The 20,084-nt window shown below is 37.3% G+C and overlaps 1 protein-coding gene across 2 annotated transcripts in view; it reads right to left on the bottom strand.

The window, feature by feature from the left end:
• Wls (Wnt ligand secretion mediator) overlaps positions 1-20,084 on the bottom strand; it is a 119,038-nt gene that overhangs the window by 44,519 nt on the left and 54,435 nt on the right. For both annotated transcript variants that reach the window (XM_052178840.1, XM_052178839.1), the window contains exon 3: positions 1,419-1,543. In XM_052178840.1, the coding sequence (XP_052034800.1) occupies positions 1,419-1,543 (125 nt within the window). The remainder of the gene's footprint in view (positions 1-1,418; positions 1,544-20,084) is intronic.

Raw genomic sequence — 20,084 nt, forward strand, 5'->3', positions numbered from 1 at the left:
TTTTACTCATAAATTACCTTCAAGTGCCCATCTAAAACAATTCTTCAAGGCTGTATATGAGAGAACTCTATATTTAGACTGTCAGTAAAGAAAGGGCCTGGAGTAGGGCTTTTTAAGTTTTGTTCATTCTAAGAGGATTAGTTCAAAGTACACTGAAATAAAGTCTTAGATTTAGCAGTTATTATGGCTTGGATTTCTCTCTCAGTACTAATGTTGAAATTTAGTTGTTATCATGATTAGGTCAGGAGCATTCTGCTCTCATGAAAAAAATTAGTGGAGATAGGTTAGTTATTAAAAGAGTGTAGCTTTCCTATTTGAAGCTCACTTTCCTTCCATCTTCTCTCCAATGAGGGTTTGATTGACCTACTATCCATGGTTTGGTGTAGCACAAAACATCTAAACAGATTCCAGTGTCCCAAAGACTGTTAGCAACTACAAGTATGAACTAAATAAACTTCTATTATTTACAATTTATTTATACATCATCAGAAAATAGTGGGTTTTATGTGTGGCCTGGGAATCTACATTTCTCATAAGCTTGCAATTCATAGTAATGCCCTTGGTCCTCAGACCACATTTGTATAGTGAAAGAAAACCAACTCCAACAGATAGTTTCATGTTGGGATATAGTTTGTCTATGAGAATTACAGTTACAGTTGACACTTTTTGTTCAGGTGGGCCACTTTGGTAATATTAATATTGCATTTCACTCATAAACATGTCTCAGAGACAATGTTAAATTATAAAGCCACAGTACATGTTCATTAGTTCCTCTGGCTCTTACTAAAAACAAAACACAAAACAAAAAAAAACCAACCCCCCCCCCAAAAAAACCCCAAAACCAACCAACCAACCAACCAACAAAACAAAACAAAAAACAAAAACAAAAAAACCCACCCAAGGTTACTATACATTTATTTTTTCATTTTTCAGAAGAAAAATAGATTAGAGAAATTATAAAACATGACTGTGATCAGAGTTAGTGATAGAGCCTGGAATTGAGGCCACATATTTTATTCCTAAACATGCTTTTCATTTACATTAAAAATATAAGACTATTTATGCTGCGCATGGTATTCAGAGGCTTCCACCTGCTATTCTCATTGTTAATTTTTCCCTTACACTTACAGGAAAAAGCAAAGTTTTAAAAGGCCAGTGTTAGAAGGATCAAATTTGTCTGATCCTACACAAGTCCTTCAAGAGCAACTAAGATGAAGACAACAGATGAAAAAGTATAATCAAAACTTTTTTCAGTAGAGAGTCTAGCCTCTCCTTCACTTAAAAAAAGAATAAAGGAAGAAAAAGAACAAAAAAAGAAAATAAAAATTTCTGTCCTTGATGGGGCATCAAGTCACTTGACTGGTAGTACTCCATGACAAGAATCCAACACTGTCAACCCAGCAATAATAGTACCCTACCTTGGGGGATGTAAAAGTACATTTGAGTTTACGTGGTACTCTTTCATGAGCCATTTCAGTCCATTCAGAAAACATATCGTCACGGTAACCCAGGGAAACATCCATGGAAACTTCTGCATTTTCTCCTGCAAGAGAAAAGAAGTTCAGAAGTAATTTGGAGAAAGATAATTTTGAAACATTCCAACATTTTCACAGGCTAAGCCATGGAATTCAAGAAAACAAATGAGATGTTATCAAATCTAAAGATTGAAGTCATAGGACTAAAGTCTAATAGAGATGTTAGATCTCCTTCCATAAACACTCTTTTCAGTAAAGAACTTCCATTCAAACTCTACTGGAGATAAGGACTCATTCTTTCCGAAGCAGCTCAGATGTTCAGAATCTGAATCATAATTAGAACTTACCTTCCTGTAACTTGCATCACTGGTCTAAAATATTCTTATAAAAACCACATAGAAGTTGCCATATCACATATTTCTACAAAAAGTGTCTTAGATTCTTGATTATCATAATTCCTTTGCAACTTGGTTGTTTCCTTTTTTTTCTCTCATCACCCTGTTTTAGTTAGGAAGTGGTTTGACAATATATCCCAAGAGGTTTTTGCCTCCAATGGAACAGTGTTTAATTAGTAAAAGTTTTAAAGGGTGGGGTTTAATGGATTTTGATTAGGTTACTGGTTCCACCCTCAAGAATGAATTAATAAAAGAGGTGAATCATTTTCTACCAGAATAGTTTATCATAAAAAATCTGACCTCATCTCAATCTCTTTTTCCCTTCTCATAGTGTGATTACTCCCTTTTACACATACTCCCATTGTGATGATATTCAACATGTTGATATGTACCAAGGAGGCCAGTACTAGAGACTGGACAGATAGAACCACTTAATCATGATTTGTTGGCTACCCACAGTATATATTAAATAAATACTTTACTTATAACAGTAGCAGAAAAATAACTAAGACAAAACACTTCTGGATACACTCTTATCTGAAAGTATCCCTCATAAGATTGTACCCAAAAGGCTTTCACTTATAAGATAAACTATTTCTCTGAAATTTTCTTCTTTATATTGTGACAAAAGTAAAAGCAAAGACTTAACAATTGCTAGTGATTATAGGTAGATGTACATACACTTTCACATCAACAGAGACTCTGGTAGGACTAATTTACCACTTCCCAATAAAAAGATTAGATCAATAAAATTTTATCCATCAATTTCTGAGTGTTTTATACTATAGTGGGCAAGCTTACAAATGAATAGTTTTAAGAAGCAAAAAATAAAGAAATTAAGCACAATCGTATATTTGAAAAGTGAATAGAGGACCAGCCACTACTGGAAGTTGGGATCAATTCTAGATCTTAACTACTAGCCATAAGTCCTAAGTTTACTGATTTGTAAGGTAAAATGTGACAAACAGATGTCAGGATAGTGGAAGAACCACATGCTACATAGTATGTGTCACAAACCTAATAAATCTCTGCTAAACACAGAAATTACTAAGGATATAAATGACCTTTCTATTTACCAGTCTAGTGTGGCTTAAAGATGACTCATAATTACTGTCTAATATAAAGAAAGTAGAATTTCTTGATAGCTAAAACCTAAACTCTTACAGGAGTGTTCTGAAAAGGTGAACCAATTTTGTGACAGTCTCAAGCCATTCAAAATCTGAAAATACCAACTGCAGAGTGGGATGAGGAACAGTGTTTCCAACAGATAAACTGGACTAAGAACTAGACACAAAAAGGCTCCTAGTCATTAGTACTATCAGAGCATAGACTATACTTGAGGATATCAGGCAATGCTGAGAAACAGGAGGAACAGCTATTCATATAGGCAACTGTGTGCTGCCACTTGCCGTTCACACCCCCAGCTAAACAAAAGCAATCTTCAGAGCTTGGCTATCTCTTTAGCTAGCAACCACACTGATTTTAATCATGCCACACTTAACAGTCTCAGTGTTTAATAAGAACTGGCCTGTACTCCCAATGGTAAACTTAACATTAGGAACTAGCACTTTCAGTAATGTTGAAATGATACCTAGATAATCACTAAACTCAAAAGCACAAATATAAAAAAAAATGTAGACGTTATTAACTTCTTCTAGATACAATACTAGTTCACATATTGCTCTCCTTGGAAGACTATTGTCCTTGAAAGAATGGGTGATGTCTTATACATGGGCAGGGAAATATCAGTTTGGACTTCACCCTGTTACAGAGGCATATTCTATATGTCTCTTCCCCACTTTCTTATTTTTGTTTGTTTGTTTGTGTTTTTTGTTTTGTTTTTTAAATATTTTTATTTTCTATATTCTTTGTTTACATTCCAAATGATTTCCCCTTTCCCAGATCCCCCCTCCCCATATGTCCCATAAACCTTCTTCTCTCCACCCATTCTCCAATCACCTCCCTCCTTTTTCTCTGTCCTTATATTCCCCTCCAATGCTAGATCAATCCTTTCCGGGATCAGGACACTCTCCATACTTCTTTATGGGAGTCATTTGTTATGCGATTTGTGCCTTCGGTATTCAGAACTTCTGGGCTAATTAATATCCACTTATCAGAGATTGCATTCCATGTGTATTCTTTTGTGATTGGGTTACTTCACTTAGGATGATATTTTCCAGATCAAACCATTTGCCTAAAAATTTTGTTAATTCATTGTTTCTAATTGCTGAGTAGTATTCCATTGTGTAAATATACCACATTTTCTGTATCCATTCCTCCTTTGAGGGACATCTGGGTTCTTTCCAGCTTCTGGCTATTATAAATAAAGGCTGCTATGAACATAATGGTGCATGTGTCTTTAATGCATGCCCAGGAATCCTTTGGGTATATGCCAAGGAGAGGTATAGCAGGGTCCTCCAGAAGTGTCATGTCGAGTTTTCTGAGGAACCGCCAGACTGATTTCCACAGTGGTTGTACCATTTTACAGTCCCACCAGCAGTGGAGGAATGTTCCTCTTTCTCCACATCCTCGCGGAACACCTGCTGTCTCCTGAGGTTTTGGCCTTAGCCATTCTGACTGGTGTAAGGTGAAATCTCAGAGTTGTTTTGATTTGCATTTCCCTAATGACTAATGATGTTGAGCACTTCTTAAGGTGCCTCTTGGCCATCTGAATTTCTTCAGGTGAAAATTCTTTGTTTAGATCTGTACCCCATTTTTAATAGGGTTATTTGGTTCCCTGGGGTCTAACTTCTTGAGTTCTTTGTATATATTGGATATTAGCCCTCTATCAGATGTAGGGTTGGTGAATATCCTTTCGCAATTTGATGGTTGCCGTTTTGTCCTTTCAACAGTGTCCTTTGCCTTACAGAAACTTTGTAATTTTATGAGGTCCCATTTATCAATTCTTGATCTTAGAGCATAAGCTATTGGTGTTCTGTTCAGGAACTTTCCCCCTGTGCCCATGTCCTCAAGGGTTTTCCCCGGTTTCTTTTCTATTAGTTTCAGTGTGTCTGGTTTTACATGGAGGTCCTTGATCCACTTGGAGTAGAGTTTAGTACATGGAGATAAGAATGGATCAATTCGCATTCTTCTGCATGCTGACCTCCAATAGAACCAGCACCATTTGTTGAAAAGGCTATCTTTTTTCCACTGGATGTTTTCGGCTCCTTTGTCGAAGATCAAGTGACCATAGGTGTGTGGATTCATTTCTGGGTCTTAAATTCTATTCCATTGGTCCACTTGTCTGTTACTGTGCCAATACCATGTAGTTTTTTAAACATTATTGCTCTGTAGTATTGCTTGAAGTCAGGGATACTGATTCCCCCAGAATTTCTTTTGTTGTTGAGAATAGTTTTAGCTATCCTAGGTTTTTTGTTATTCCAGATAAATTTGAGAATTGCTTTTTCTAACTCTGTGAGGAACTGAATTGGGATTTTGATGGGGATTGCGTTGAATCTGTAGATTGCTTTTGGCAAGATGGCCATTTTAACTATATTAATCCTGCCAAGATTTTTCCATTTTCTGAGGTCTTCTTCATTTTCCTTCTTCAGATACCTGAAGTTCTTGTCGTATAGATCTTTACTTGTTTGGTTAGAGCCACACCAAGATACTTTATATTATTTGTGGCTATTGTGAAGGGTGTCATTTCCATAACTTCTTTCTCAGCCTGCTTATCCTTTGAGTATAGGAAGGCAACTGATTTGCTTGAGTTGATTTTATAACCAGCCACTTTGCTGAAGTTGTTTATCAGCTGCAGGAGTTCTCTGGTGGAGGTTTTTGGGTCACTTAAGTAGACTATCATGTCATCTGCAAATAGTGATAATTTGACTTCTTCCTTTCCAATTTGTATCCCCTTGACCTCCTTATGTTGTCTAATTTCTCTAGCTAGAACTTCAAGTACTATATTGAAAAGGTATGGAAAGAGAGGACAGTCTTGTCTAGTCCCTGATTTTAGTGGCATTGCTTCAAGTTTCTCTCCATTTAGTTTGATGTTGGCTACCAGTTTGCTGTATATTGCTTTAATGATGTTTAGGTATGGGCTGTGAATTCCTGTTCTTTCCAAGACTTTTAGCATGAAAGTATGCTGAATTTTGTCAAATGCCTTTTCAGCATCTAATGAAATGACCATATGGTTTTTTTCTTTGAGTTTGTTTATGTGGTGGATTGCATTGATGGATTTTCTTTTTTTTTCTTTCTTTCTTTCTTTTTTTTTTTTTGGTTTTTCAAGACAGGGTTTCTCTGTGTAGTCCTGGCTGTCCTGGAACGCACTCTGTAGACCAGGCTCGCCTTGAACTCAGAAATCCGCCTGCCTCTGCCTCCCAAGGGCTGGGATCAAAGGCGTGCGCCACCATGCCCGGCCCGGATTTTCTTATATTGAACCATCTCTGCATCCCTGGGATGAAGCCTACTTGATCATGGTGGTTGATCGTTTTGATGTGTTCTTGGATTCGGTTGGCAAGAATTTTATTAAGTATTTTTGCATCAATATTTATAAGGGAAATTGGCCTGAGGTTCTCTTTTTTGTTGGATTCTTATGTGGTTTTGGTATCAGCTTAATTGTAGCTTCATAGAACGAGTTGGGTAGAGTTCCTTCTGTTTCTATTTTGTGGAACAGTTTGAAGAGTATTGGTGTTAGGTCTTCTATGAAGGTCTGATAGAATTCTGCACTGAAGCCATCTTGTCCAGTCCTTTTTTTGGTTGGGAGACTTTCTATAACCCTTTTTATTTCTTCAGGTGCTACGGGACTGTTTAGATGATCTATTTGATCCTGATTTAGTTTTGGTGTCTGATATCTGTCTAGGAAACTGTCCATTTCCCCCAGATTCTCCAGTTGTGTTGAGTATAGGCTTTTGTAGTAGGATCTAATGATTTTTTGAATTTCCTCAGTTTCTGTTGTTATATCTCCCTTTTCATCTCTAAGTTTGTTAATCTGTATACTGTTTCTGTGCCCTTTGGTTAGTCTGGGTAAGGGTTTATCTATCTTGTTGATTTTCTCAAAGAATCAGATCTTGGTTTTGTTGATTCTTTTTATGGTTCTCTTTGTTTCTACTTGATTGATTTCGGCCCTGAGTTTGATGATTTCCTGCCTTCTACTCCTCCTGGGTGAAATAGCTTCTTTTTGTTCCAGGGCTTTCAGGTGTGTTATTAAGCTGTTAGTGTATGCTCTCTCCATTTTCTTTTTGAAGGCACTCAGGGCTATGAGTTTTCCTCTTAGCACTGCTTTCATTGTGTCCCATAGATTTGGGTATGTTGTGTCTTCATTTTCATTAAATCTTAAAAAGTCTTTAATTTCTTTGTTTATTTCTTCCTTGACTAAGGTATCATTGAGTAGAATATTGTTCAGTTTCCATGTGTATGTGGGTTTTCTGTTGTTTTTGTTGGTATTGAAGACCACTTTTACTCCATAGTGATCTGATAGGAGGCATGGCATTAGTTCCATCTTCTTATATTTGTTGAGGTCTGTCTTGTGACCAATTATATGATCGATTTTGGAGAAGGTATTCTTTTACTTTAGGATGAAATGTTCTGTATATATCTGTTAAGTCCAATTGGTCCAAAGCGTCAATTAGTTTCACTGTGTCCCTGTTTAATTTCTGTTTTCCTGATTGGTCTGTTGAGGATAGTGGAGTGTTGAAGTCACCCGCAATTATTGTATTAGGTGCAATGTGTGCTTTGAGCTTTAGTAAAGTTTCTTTTATGAATGATGGTGCCCTTGCATTTGGAGCATAGATGTTCAGAATGGAGAGTTCTTCTTGGTGGATTTTTCCCTTGACCAGTAAGAAGTGTCCTTCTGTGTCTCCTTTGTTGACTTTAGGTTGAAAGTCAATTTTATCTGATATTAGAATGGCTACTCCAGCTTGTTTCCTGAGACCATTTGCTTGTAGAATTGTCTTCCAGCCTTTTACTCTGAGGTAGTGTTTGTCTTTGACACTGAGGTGTGTTTCCTGTATGCAGAAAAATGTAGGGTCCTGTTTACGTATCCAGTTGGTTAGTCTATGTCTTTTTATTGGGGCATTGAGCCCATTGATGTTAAGAGATATTAAGGAATAGTGATTATTACTTCCTGTCATTTTTGATGTTATTTTTTAAATTTGATTGGTTATCTTCTTTTGGGTTTGATGAAAGAAGTTTACTATCTTGCTTTTTCCAGGGTGAAGTTTCCCTCCTTGTATTGGTGTTTTCCTATTATCCTTTGTAGGGCTGGGTTTGTGGATAGATATTGGGTAAACTTGGTTTTTTCATGGAATATCTTAATTTCTCCATCTATGGTGATTGAGAGTTTTTCTGGGTATAGTAGTTTTGGCTGGCATTTGTGTTCTCTTAGAGTCTGCATGAGATCTGCCCAGGATCTTCTAGCTTTCATAATCTCAGGTGAGAAGCCTGATGTGATTCTGATAGGTCTTCCTTTATATGTTACTTGGCCTTTTTTCTCTTACTGCCTTTAATATTCTTTCTTTGTTTAGTACATTTGGGGTTTTGATTATTATGTGACGGGAGGTATTTCTGTTCTGGTCCAGTCTGTTTGGAGTTCTGTAGGCTTCTTGTATATTCATGGGCATTTCTCTCTTTAGGTTAGGGAAGTTTTCTTCCATAACTTTATTGAAGATATTTGCTGGCCCTTTAAGTTGTAAATCTTCACTCTCATCTATGCCTATAATCCTTAGGTTTGGTCTTCTCGTTGTGACCTGGATTTCCTGGATGTTTTGGGTTACAAGCTTTTTGCATTTTGCATTTTCTTTAACTGTTGAGTCCATGGTTTCTATGGTATCTTCAGCATCTGAGATTCTTTCTTCTATCTCTTGTATTCTGTTGTTGATATTTGCATCTATGTCCCCTGATTTCTTCCCAAGGTTTTCTATTGTTGTCCAAAGAAACAAAGTTGTCTCCTTTTGAGTTTTCTTAGTTGTTTCTACTTCTGATTTTAGATCCTGGATGGTTTTGCTTAGCTCCTTCACTTGCTTGTTTGTGTTTTCCTATAATTCTTTAAGAGATTTTTGTGTTTCCTCTTTCATGACCTCAGCCTGTTGACCAAAGTTCTCCTGTATTTCTTTAAGTGATTTTTGAATTTCCTCCTTATTGGCTTTTTTATTCTCCTGAATTTCTTTCAGTGATTTTTGTGTTTCCCTTGTAAGGGCTTCTAACTTTTGATCCATTTTCTCCTGAATTTCTTTAAGTTTGTCCTTCATGTGTTCCTGTACCAGCATCATGACCAGTGATTTTAAATCCAAATCTTGTTTTTCTGGTGTGATGCGGTATCCAGGACATGCTGTTAAAGGAGAATTGTGTTCAGATGTTGCCATATTGCCTCGATTTCTGTTAGTGAAGTTCCTGCATTTGCCTTTTGCCATCCAGTTCTCACTGGTGTTAGTTGGTCTTGTTGTCAATGCTGGACTCACCAGTGCAAGCTGCCTCTTCCCAGCTGGCTTCTGGTGCACAGCAGGTCTCTTGCACTTCCTGGAGACCGAGTGCTGTGGCCCAGGCTGTTCCGATTCTGAAGCAGACACCTGAAGGCTCTGGCCCGGGGACTGCTGGACTCACCAGAGCACACTGACTCCTCCCAGCCGGCCTCCAGGGTGCCCCTCTGGCATCTTGCCGGGCCTGGAGATGTGGTGTTGTAGCCTAGGTTGTTCTGGATCCTGAAGCAGAGATCTGAAGGCTCCCGCCAGAGGCCTCAGGACTGGAACCTAAGCTCTGTGGGGCCGGACCCACAAGAGCAAGCTGGGTCCTCCCAGCCTGCCTCCGGGTGCACAACAGGACTCTTGCCGGTTTGTTTTTTTTAAGACAGGGTTTCTCTGTGTAGCCCTGGCTGTCCTGGAACTCACTCTGTAGATCAGGCTGGCCTCGAACTCAGAAACCCGCCTGCCTCTGCCTCCCAAGTGCTGGGATTAAAGGCATGTTCCACCACTGCCCGGTTCTTCCTCACTCTCTTAAAGAATTTGAAGATTCTAGATGACAGGAAACGTCCTTGAATAGCTTTGATCCTGTTTTCAACTTTTATATATTTTTCCCCAAATCTGGTATCTAAAAGGAACTAAATAACCATTTGGGTGATCAAGAATGACCAAAAGGGTCTTCCTGCCACCATTGGTACCAGGGATCTGGGAGACTCCACAGCCTTCTGAGCACAGCCTGCCAGGAGAGAGTGATCTCTCTAGTGCTTTCACTTCTGAGCACAGAGATGAGATCTCCTCCTTCTCTCTAGGGGGAACCTGCTAGAAGCACACAGGGTATAAAAGATTAGTGGAGCAGCTGGGACAGAAGTCTTCCTGCTGCCATTTGCACCAGGGAGCGAGGAACCTCTACAGTTTTCTGTGCATAGCCCGCCAGGAGAGAGATTTCCCAGCAGTGCTTTCACATTTGAACTCAAGAGGAGTAAGGACACAGGCTTACAGGCCCACAGGAGGAACAAACTCCAGCCAGAGACAACAATACCAACTAGCACCAGAGATAACCAGAAGGTGAAAGGCAAGCACAAGAACCCTACCAATAGAAAGGAAGGCCACATGGCAACAACAGAACCCAGTTCTCCCACCACAGCAAGTCCTAAATACCCCAAAATACAAGAAAAGCAAGAGTTGGATTTGAAATCATATCTCACGATACTGATAGAGGGCTTCAAGAAAGACTTATATAACTCCCTTAAAGAAATACAGGAGAACATCAGTCAACAGGTAAAAGCCCTTAAAGAGGAAACAAAAAAAATCCTTTAAAGAAATACAGGAGATCAGTGTAAATGTGGCTTCGTAGAACGAGTTGGGTAGTGTTCCTTCTGTTTCAAGATCCAACAAAGAAAGAGAACTTCAGGGCAATTTCCCTTATGAATATCGATGCAAAAATACTCAATAAAATTCCTGCCAACCGAATCCAAGAACACATCAAAACAATTATCCACCATGATCAAGTGGGCTTCATCCCAGGGATGCAGGGATGGTTCAATATACAGAAATCCATCAATGCAATCCACTACATAAACAAACTCAAAGAAAAAAACCATATGATCATTTCATTAGATGCTGAAAAGGCATTTGACAAAATTCAGCATCCTTTCATGCTAAAAGCCTTGGAAAGAACAGGAATTCAAGGCCCATACCTAAACATGATGAAAGCAATATACAGCAAACCGGTAGCCAACATCAAACTAAATGGAGAGGAACTTGAAGCAATCTCACTAAAATCAGGGACTAGACAAGGTTGCCCTCTCTCTCCATATCTTTTCAATATAGTACTTGAAGTCCTAGCTAGAGCAATTAGACAACATAAGGAGGTCAAGGGGATACAAATTGGAAAGGAAGAAGTCAAATTATCACTATTTGCAGATGACATGATAGTCTACTTAAGTGACCCAAAAACCTCCACCAGAGAACTCCTACAGCTGATAAACAACTTCAGCAAAGTGGCTGGTTATAAAATCAACTCAAGCAAATCAGTTGCCTTCCTATACTCAAAGGATAAGCAGGCTGAGAAAGAAGTTATGGAAATGATACCTTCCACAATAGCCACAAACAATATAAAGTATCTTGGTGTGACTCTAACCAAACAAGTGAAAGATCTATACGACAAGAACTTCAGGTATCTGAAGAAGGAAATCGAAGAAGACCTCAGAAAATGGAAAAATCTTCCATGCTCGTGGATTGGCAGGATTAATATAGTTAAAATGGCCATCTTGCCAAAAGCAATCTACAGATTCAACGCAATCTCCATCAAAATCCCAACTCAGTTCTTCACAGAGTTGGAAAAAACAATTCTCAAATTTATCTGGAATAACAAAAAACCCAGGATAGCTAAAACTATTCTCAACAGTAAAAGAACTTCTGGGGGTATTAGTATCCCTGATTTCAAGCAATACTACAGAGCAATAGGGTTAAAAACTGCATGGTATTGGCACAGGGACAGGCAAGTGGACCAATGAAATAGAATTGAAGACCCAGAAATGAATCCACACACCTATGGTCACTTGATCTTCGACAAAGGAACTAAAAACATCCAGTGGGAAAAAAATAGCCTTTTCAACAAATGGTGCTGGCTCAACTGGAGGTCAGCATGCAGGAGAATGCGAATTGATCCATTCATATCTCCTTGTGCTAAGCTCAACTCCAAGTGGATCAAGGACCTCCACATAAAACCAGACACACTGAAACTAATAGAAAAGAAACTGGGGAAATCCCTTGAGGACATAGGGACAGGGGAAAAGTTCCTGAACAGAACACCAATAGCTTATGCTCTAAGACCAAGAATTGACAAATGGGATCTCATAAAATTACAAAGTTTCTGTAAGGCAAAGGACACCGTCAAAAGGACAAAACGGCAACCAACAAATTGGGAAAAGATCTTCACCAACCCTACATCCAATAGAGGTCTAATATCCAATATATACAAAGAACTCAAGAAGTTAGACCCCAGGGAACCAAATAACCCTATCAAAAATGGGGTACAGACCTAAACAAAGAATTTTCACATGAAGAAATTCAGATGGCTGAGAAGCACCTTAAGAAATGCGCAATATCATTAGCCATTAGGGAAATGCAGATCAAAACAACCCTGAGATTTCACCTCACACCAGTCAGTATGACTAAGGTTAAAAACTCAGGAGACAGCAGGTGTTGGCAAGGATGTGGAGAAAGAGGAACACTCCTCCACTGCTGGAGGGGCTGTAAGATGGTACAACCACTATGGAAATCAGTTTGGCGGTTCCTAAGAAAACTGGGTATGACTCTTCCGGAGGACCCTGCTATACCTCTCCTGGGCATAAACCCAGAGGATTCCCCAGCATGCAATAAGGACACATACTCCACTATGTTCATAGCAGCTTTATTTATAATAGCCAGAAGCTGGAAAGAACCCAGATATCCCTCAATGGAGGAGTGGATACAGAAAATGTGGTATATATGCACAATGGAGTACTATTCAGCAATTAAAAACAATGAATTCATGAATTTTTTAGGGAAATGAATGGAACTGGAAAATATCATCCTAAGCGAGGTAACTCAATCACAAAAGAATACACATGGAATGCAATCATTGATAAGTGGATATTAATTAGCCCTGAAGCTCTGAATACTGAAGATACAATTAGCCTATCAAATGATTTCCATGAAGAAATGAGAAGAGGGCCCTAATCCTGGAAAGGCTTGATCCAGCATTGTAGAGGAGTACCAGGACAGAGAAAAGGGAGGGGTAAGGCAGGAGAATGGATGGAGAGAAAAGGACTTATGGAACATATGGGGTGGGGGACTGGGAAAGGGGAAGGCTTCTAGAATGTTAACAAAGAATATAGAAAATAAATAAAAAATTAAAAACAAACAAACAAACAAAAAAGGAAATACAGGAGATCATGGGTAAACAGTCAAAAGCTGTTAAAGAAGAATCACAATAATCAAAACACCAAATTCACTAAATAAAGAAAATATTAAAAGCAGTAAGGGAAAAAGGGCAAGTAGAAGAAAACTTCCCTAACCTAAGGATTATAGGTATAGAAGAGAGCGAGGATTTACATCTTAAAGGCCCAGTAAATATCTTAAACAAAATTGTAGGAGAAAACTTCCCTAACCTAGAGAAAGAGATGCCCATGAACATACAAGAAGCCTTCAGAACTCCAAACAGACTGGACCAGAACAGAAAGACCTCCCGGCACATAATAATCAAAACACCAAATTCACTAAATAAAGAAAATATTAAAAGCAGTAAGGGAAAAAGGGCAAGTAACTTAGAAAGGCAGACCTATCAGAATCACACCAGACTTCTCACCAGAGATGATGAAAGCTAGAAAATCCTGGACAGATCTCATACAGACCCTAAGAGAACACAAATGCCAGCCCAGACGACTATACCCAACAAAACTCTCAATCATCATAGATGGAGAAACCAAGAAATTCCATGATAAAACCAAACTTACACAATATCTGTCTACAAATCCAGCCCTACAAAGGATAATTGATGGAAAATGCCAACACAAGGAAAGAAACTACACCCTAGAAAAAGCAAGAATAATCTTCTTCCAACAAACCCAAAAGAAGATACTCACAGAAACATAAAAATAACATAAAAAATAACAGGAAACAACAATCACTATTCCCTAATATATCTTAACAACAATGGACTCAACTCCCCAATAAAAAGACATTGACTAATGAAATATTTCTCATGTAAATCTTCAATTTTATCAGAAAATGTTTATAATTCCTCTTTTAATTAATTTATTAATGTTTTTTGTCTACCTTTTTTTTTTTTCTGAGACAGGGTTTCTCTGTATAGTCCTGGTTGTCCTGGAACTCACACTATAGACCAGGTGGGCCTTGAACTCAGAAATCCGTCTGCCTCTACCTCCCAAGTGCTGGGATTAAAGGTGTGTGCCACCACCACCCAGCTTGTCTACCATTTTATCTGCATTATTTTTCATGATAATCTTCAATTTTAATGTCTTTCTATATACTTCCTCTATTTTATCAGAAATGTTTTCAATGTAAATCTTTGATTTTATCACAAATGTTTCTAATTCCACCTTCAATTAATTTAGAAAGAGTTTTTATATCTACCATTTTATATGTAAAAATTTCCATGAAAGTCAATTTTAACGTGTTTGTCTATTTCTTGAATTTTACCAGAAATATTTTCCATGTAAATCTTAAATGTTATCTGAAAATGTTTATAATTCCACCTTCAATCAACTTAGAATTATCTTTATGCCTATCATTTTATCTATATAATTTCCATGATAATCTTTAATTTTAACATGTTTTTCTATATATTTCTTCAATTTTATCAGAAATATTTTCCATGTAAATCTTCAAGTTTATCAGAAAATGTTTATAATTCCACTTTCAATCAACTTAAGAATGCTTTTATACCTATCATTGGTATAGCTATATAAAATTTTTCCCATGATAATCTTCAATTCTAACATGTTTTTCTACATTTTTCTACAATTTTATCAGAAATATTTTCCACGTAAATCTTCAATTCTATCATAAAATGTTTCTATCCCATATTTCAATTAATTTAGCAATGTTTTACATGTCTACCACTTTACTCTTTTACGTCCCTTTTCAATAATTAAAAAAATTAAAAAAAAGAATTTCCAAAAAAAGAGAAATTTATTTCCCTTTACTTTCCTTTTCAATAAATAAAAAAATTAAAAAAAAAGAATTTCCAAAAAAAAGAAAGAGAGAGAGAGAAAAAAAGAAATAATAGAGACCCACCAAGGAGCCTCTTCTTACTTTTGTACTTGTTATGGATAACCCATGAAGAGCTGTCTTATTCTTGCTGTTCCCCATTCATACCAAAAAAAAAAAAAAAAAAAAAAAAAAAGAAAAAGAATGGCCAAAAGGTTGTTTACAGAAAGATACTGAAAGAACTAGAGCTCAGAGTTTGAAGTGTTGTTTGCACAAGCAACGAGGCTCCTCTCTGTGAGTAGAATCATGGATAAGAGATGAAAAGGGGGTAAAAGGGCTTCCTAATCAGTCATATATTGGCCTATAAGTCGAAGAATCCCAAATTCAAAACTGGTATTCCAGTTCATTATGAGTAAATCTGTGGCAATCAGAAATGGGAAATATTTAACTGAACAGTTTATTGGTAAGATATGTTACTGTGAAATACTTATATAGTAGGTATGTCTTCAGGGATATTTCTTCCTTAGGTCCCACAAAAAGCATCAGTAGGTCTACTGAGCAGATATCTCTGGCAGAGAGAAAGACCAAACAGGCATAACCCCTGGTCTGGCCCCAGTTTCATCAGTTCTTCTAACCTGCTGAGCATGCTAAAAGGAAAAGTAATACAAAATTTACATACTATATCAGTGTACAATTACTCTACTTTAATTAAAAATAACCTGAGGCTTATTTAAATGATCTAATTTAATTTTCTATCAACTCTAATATGTAGACATTGATATATCCTTTTTATTAATAAGTAAACTGAGCCAGATATTAAATAACTTTGCATAAAACTATATTAGTTGATATTAACATGAGGAAGATAACAATTCTAAAGTTGTCTTAAAAGGAAATCACCAGGAATGAGAAGGAAGGAATACTTTCATCATATGTTACCCATTTCTTTTGTGGCTTTGCTGCAAGAGTAATAGCAATAATTAACTTGCTTCACTATTTGCTATGTGCATCTTAAAACACCATGTTGTATGTTTTATTATTATACCCAGAAATTTCTAAAGACTATCATTTGATTTGTATCACTCAAAGAAAATTGTCTAATTTGATAGAAAATGCTCAAGTCAGTCACAGAATATAACTTCCATATGAATCAGCCCTGGTCCTGCTGTCCCTACTACTTCTATTAAATAAAACATTAGAATTAGAAAAACACCCCGCAGGAAAATTAAGTATGCTTCATGGAAGATCTACTCAACTCTGATCAAAGCTTCCTAATGTGTTCCCAGCAGGAGCATGGATAGCTAACAATCATCTCTGAAACCCTCTAATCCAAGCATGGGGTCAAAATATGTTGAACCAAGACAATACCTTTTCTGTAAAGAACTTGAGAATGGCAGTGTGAGCCAAAGAGCATCAAGTTGGAAGCCTGGAGATACCAGTTCTTATGGTTCTATCTGTCACTGAATATGTAGTAAAGACAGAGAAGTGTGGGTGGGGAATGAGGCTGTTTTCCTTCAATAGCCAGTGTGAAGTAATACTAAACCATTTTCCCAGACTGTCTTTTTTTTTTTTTAAAGAGAAAAACCAGAAATTAAGTTTGTTTTTGCTTTTGTTTTTAAAAAAGTTTGGTCAGAGTTGAGTACCTTTTTTGATAAAATATGCTTAATTTGGCTGCCTGGGTGTCTTGGGGTGATTCATGTGGAAGTTGAAGACTCACCTTTGCCATTCACTAGTCATATGTTTTGGGGAAATTTCCAGAAGAAAGAACATGGACACACATTAACATGTGATAAGGGAGCTGCTGATCTTTTGAAATATTGAGAGAAATACTTTTCAATGTTGTTTTAAAATTCAGCAACATGGCTACTAAAAACACCCTTGCTCAAAATCTCAGTGCAGGCCTACTAATAGCGCATGAGATATACCACGTTTTTTCATGCTGGCCACCATATCATCCTTTCATTTCTTTTCCTCTTGCTAACAGGTCAAGTTCAAAATGCTCTAACTGCTTACTGTACTTATAGCCTGTTATGTCTTAATTTTGCCCATTATCTACTTACTGCCTGTGTAGTTGAGGACAAGGCACTATTTTTCCTATGTATGAAGAACTCAAAAAGCCCAAGATCTCAAAATACTCCAATGGCTAATGTGTCCTGGTTTGTAACCTTAGCATTTTGCTATTTTTCTTTGGTATTTGTGAAGTTCAGAAATACAGGATGAGTGTTTGTTCCAGTAACTCTTTGGTTCTCTCACTGAACCAAATACTATTCCTAGGTTAGATGCTTGGGGTTCCTCTCCTGTAATAATAGAGCTCATCTTTTAGGAGTTTATGAACACTAAACTAGTCAAGTCATGAAAATCTTAGAACAGTGCCTAAAACATCAAGGATAGCAATTTCTGTCATTTTACTGAGGGAAGTAAAATTCTCATATCTACCTTTCATTCAATATACTGACAGCTGAAAAAATATGGAGATTCATTCCAAATCTGTTCCAAACATGGAACACAAAACTCTAAAACAGGAGAGTACTGGGCAGAAGATGTCAGTAAAGCTGTGTTGCTTGCTACTGGACTTCTGCTTTTCAATAGAGTAGGAAATCTCATTCAGCTTTAATGACTGTGTTGCATATAATAAAACACTGGTCTCATGGCTCCTGAAATACTCCTGACACCTTGTACACAAAATTAAGACTACATACTTTATTTGAACTCCCTGGGAAGTAGGGCAGGATGAGTAAGGTTATATATGATATGAAGAAAAGCTACCTATAAAATAAAGACCCTAGCCTTATAAATTCCATGGAATAAGGGCATATGATATTAGCATAAACTGTGTTTAGATCTGAAGTCCACAGCCTTTCCATTCTGTACTGGCCTTTGAGTGTGGAAGCCCATCATTCTATTGAGCTGTGAAAATTTCATGTTTCTCAAACAGTTTTGGAGACATATTTGGGTTAGTGAAAATTTGATTTCAGAATATACACAGGACTATGGTTTGTTAAAATTACTACTTCCATCATGTTAAGGAGTGTCACTTATATGAAGAAATTTACAGGATTCTGTAAAAGAAGATATAGTCTGTGGGTCTCATCACACACAAAAAGATCTCACACACTATAGTCCTTCCACACTAGGAAACATGGACTATAATGTCCTTGAGGGGCTTTATTTTAGTCATACTGCCCTGCCATGCTAAGCAAATTAAAGTCAGAGGTGAGGTGTCAATGGGTGGAAGTGGGTTACAAAGAGCTAGAAAGAGGCTAAATATACTCCAGCAACCAAAAACAGATGACTGACAAGAGCTTGTGTCCTGTGTGTGGGTGAAATGAGCAAAAGTGATGAAATAAAGTCATTCAAATGCTTCTCATTTATGCTTCACTGTTTAAAACTAGTACTAGACAGCCAGATCATACAAAGACAAAAGTTGGGTGTGCACTTGTGCTAGTGTCTATCCTATCTTCAGTCTACTTGCTGGCAAATTTTGAATAAAGTTTAACTTTCCACCTAGAAAACATAAAAACCTAAAAAAAGGCCTGCCTTCACAAATCTTGTTTATTTGACATACATATAGCATATACATAAAAATATGATTTTTTTCTCCCAGCTCCAGGAGAGTTAGGCCATACTACTGACCAAGTCAGTAAAAATAAAGGGAGAAGGCGAGTAAAATTAGAAGAAACAAAGAATTATTGGGCTGGAGAGATTGCTCAGTGTTTAAGAGCACTGACTGCCTTTCCAGAGGTCCTGAGTTCAATTCCTAGCCACCACATGGTGGCTCACAACCATCTGTAATGGGATTCGTTGCCCTCTTCTGGTATGTCTGAAGACAGCAACAGTGTATTCACATACATAAAATAAAATAATCTTAAAAAAATAAAATGAAGAATTATTATATGGTGTCAAAAGCTTTTATAGTTTCACAGAAAAACCTTGATTTGCTTGGGACCTTACCCTGGGGAGAAAAATACTAAAAAGCTTTCACAATCCTCATGTGTACTTCCACACAAGTTGTGCCAGGCACAAGTTGTGCTAGCATTCCTTCTCCAATCAAAAACTCCCTGACCTGACTGGTATTTTCCTGATGCTTTCAATTAAGAAAATAGCAAAACCAACTCTATCTTATAGCCATGGAATGTCTGCCAAACTGGACTTGGCTAATTACAAATTTGGCCCTGCCTGTGTTATTAAGATGCCCTGAAGGGTTGGATGAATTGTTATACAAATGAATGAGCATGATTATTTAACAAACAAGCCAATAGTTTGCTCCCTATACATCTCTCTCATCTTTCTCCATTCTGTCAGACATTTGCATTGTGGAGAAGTATTTTAGTTTGTATAATCTGATGCATTATCTCCTGGCTGAAAATAGGCTTTCAGAAAAGATATATATATATTTTAATTGCAGTCAAGGCAGCTAATACATTAAGGCTGCACACTGGAAACAGTGGAGTATCAGCTGTTTATAGATTAATGAATCTGAAGTGCCATAGCTTGTGGGGAAAACAAACAACTCACTTCATCAATTTTTTTCGGATTCAGATCTTTCAAACTTACTCCTCTTTTCAACTCATATCTCATGATGCTACTACCTAGTTGAGATAATTTTTCACTCTTCAGCTAGAAAGGTAGTTTCTAAAATATGTTGAGAGGCTGCAGCAGGCAGATCTCTGTGAGTTTGAGAACAGCATGGTCTATATAGCAAGTTCTAGGCCAGCTGGAACTATGTAATGAGACATTGTCTGAAAACAAAACAAAATAAAACCTGTTTGCAGTGTCTTTATATTGTCTTTAGTCTAAATTCGAAATGCTATAAATGGCATAGTAGGCTATCATCTGGCTCCTCTTTAGCATCCCAGGTGCCTATCCTATGGGCCCTTCTCTTCTTCCACCCAGGCTGTTCCTTCCTCTCCAACCTTGGCGAATAAAAGGAGGTCAACTCTGGAGACAGATGAGAAGAAGAGAAATAAGGTCATAAGAAATAAAGAAGTCAATGCATGCCAAATACTTGACTGAAATTTAGAATATGTAGAATGCTATTTCAATGCTGTCATTTGAGCATACTACACTCATCTCACTAGCACACAATTTTTTAGAAGGAAACCCCA

This window comes from Apodemus sylvaticus, chromosome 4, assembly GCF_947179515.1.
Source record: "Apodemus sylvaticus chromosome 4, mApoSyl1.1, whole genome shotgun sequence".
In the NCBI taxonomy this organism is placed as follows: domain Eukaryota; kingdom Metazoa; phylum Chordata; class Mammalia; order Rodentia; family Muridae; genus Apodemus; species Apodemus sylvaticus.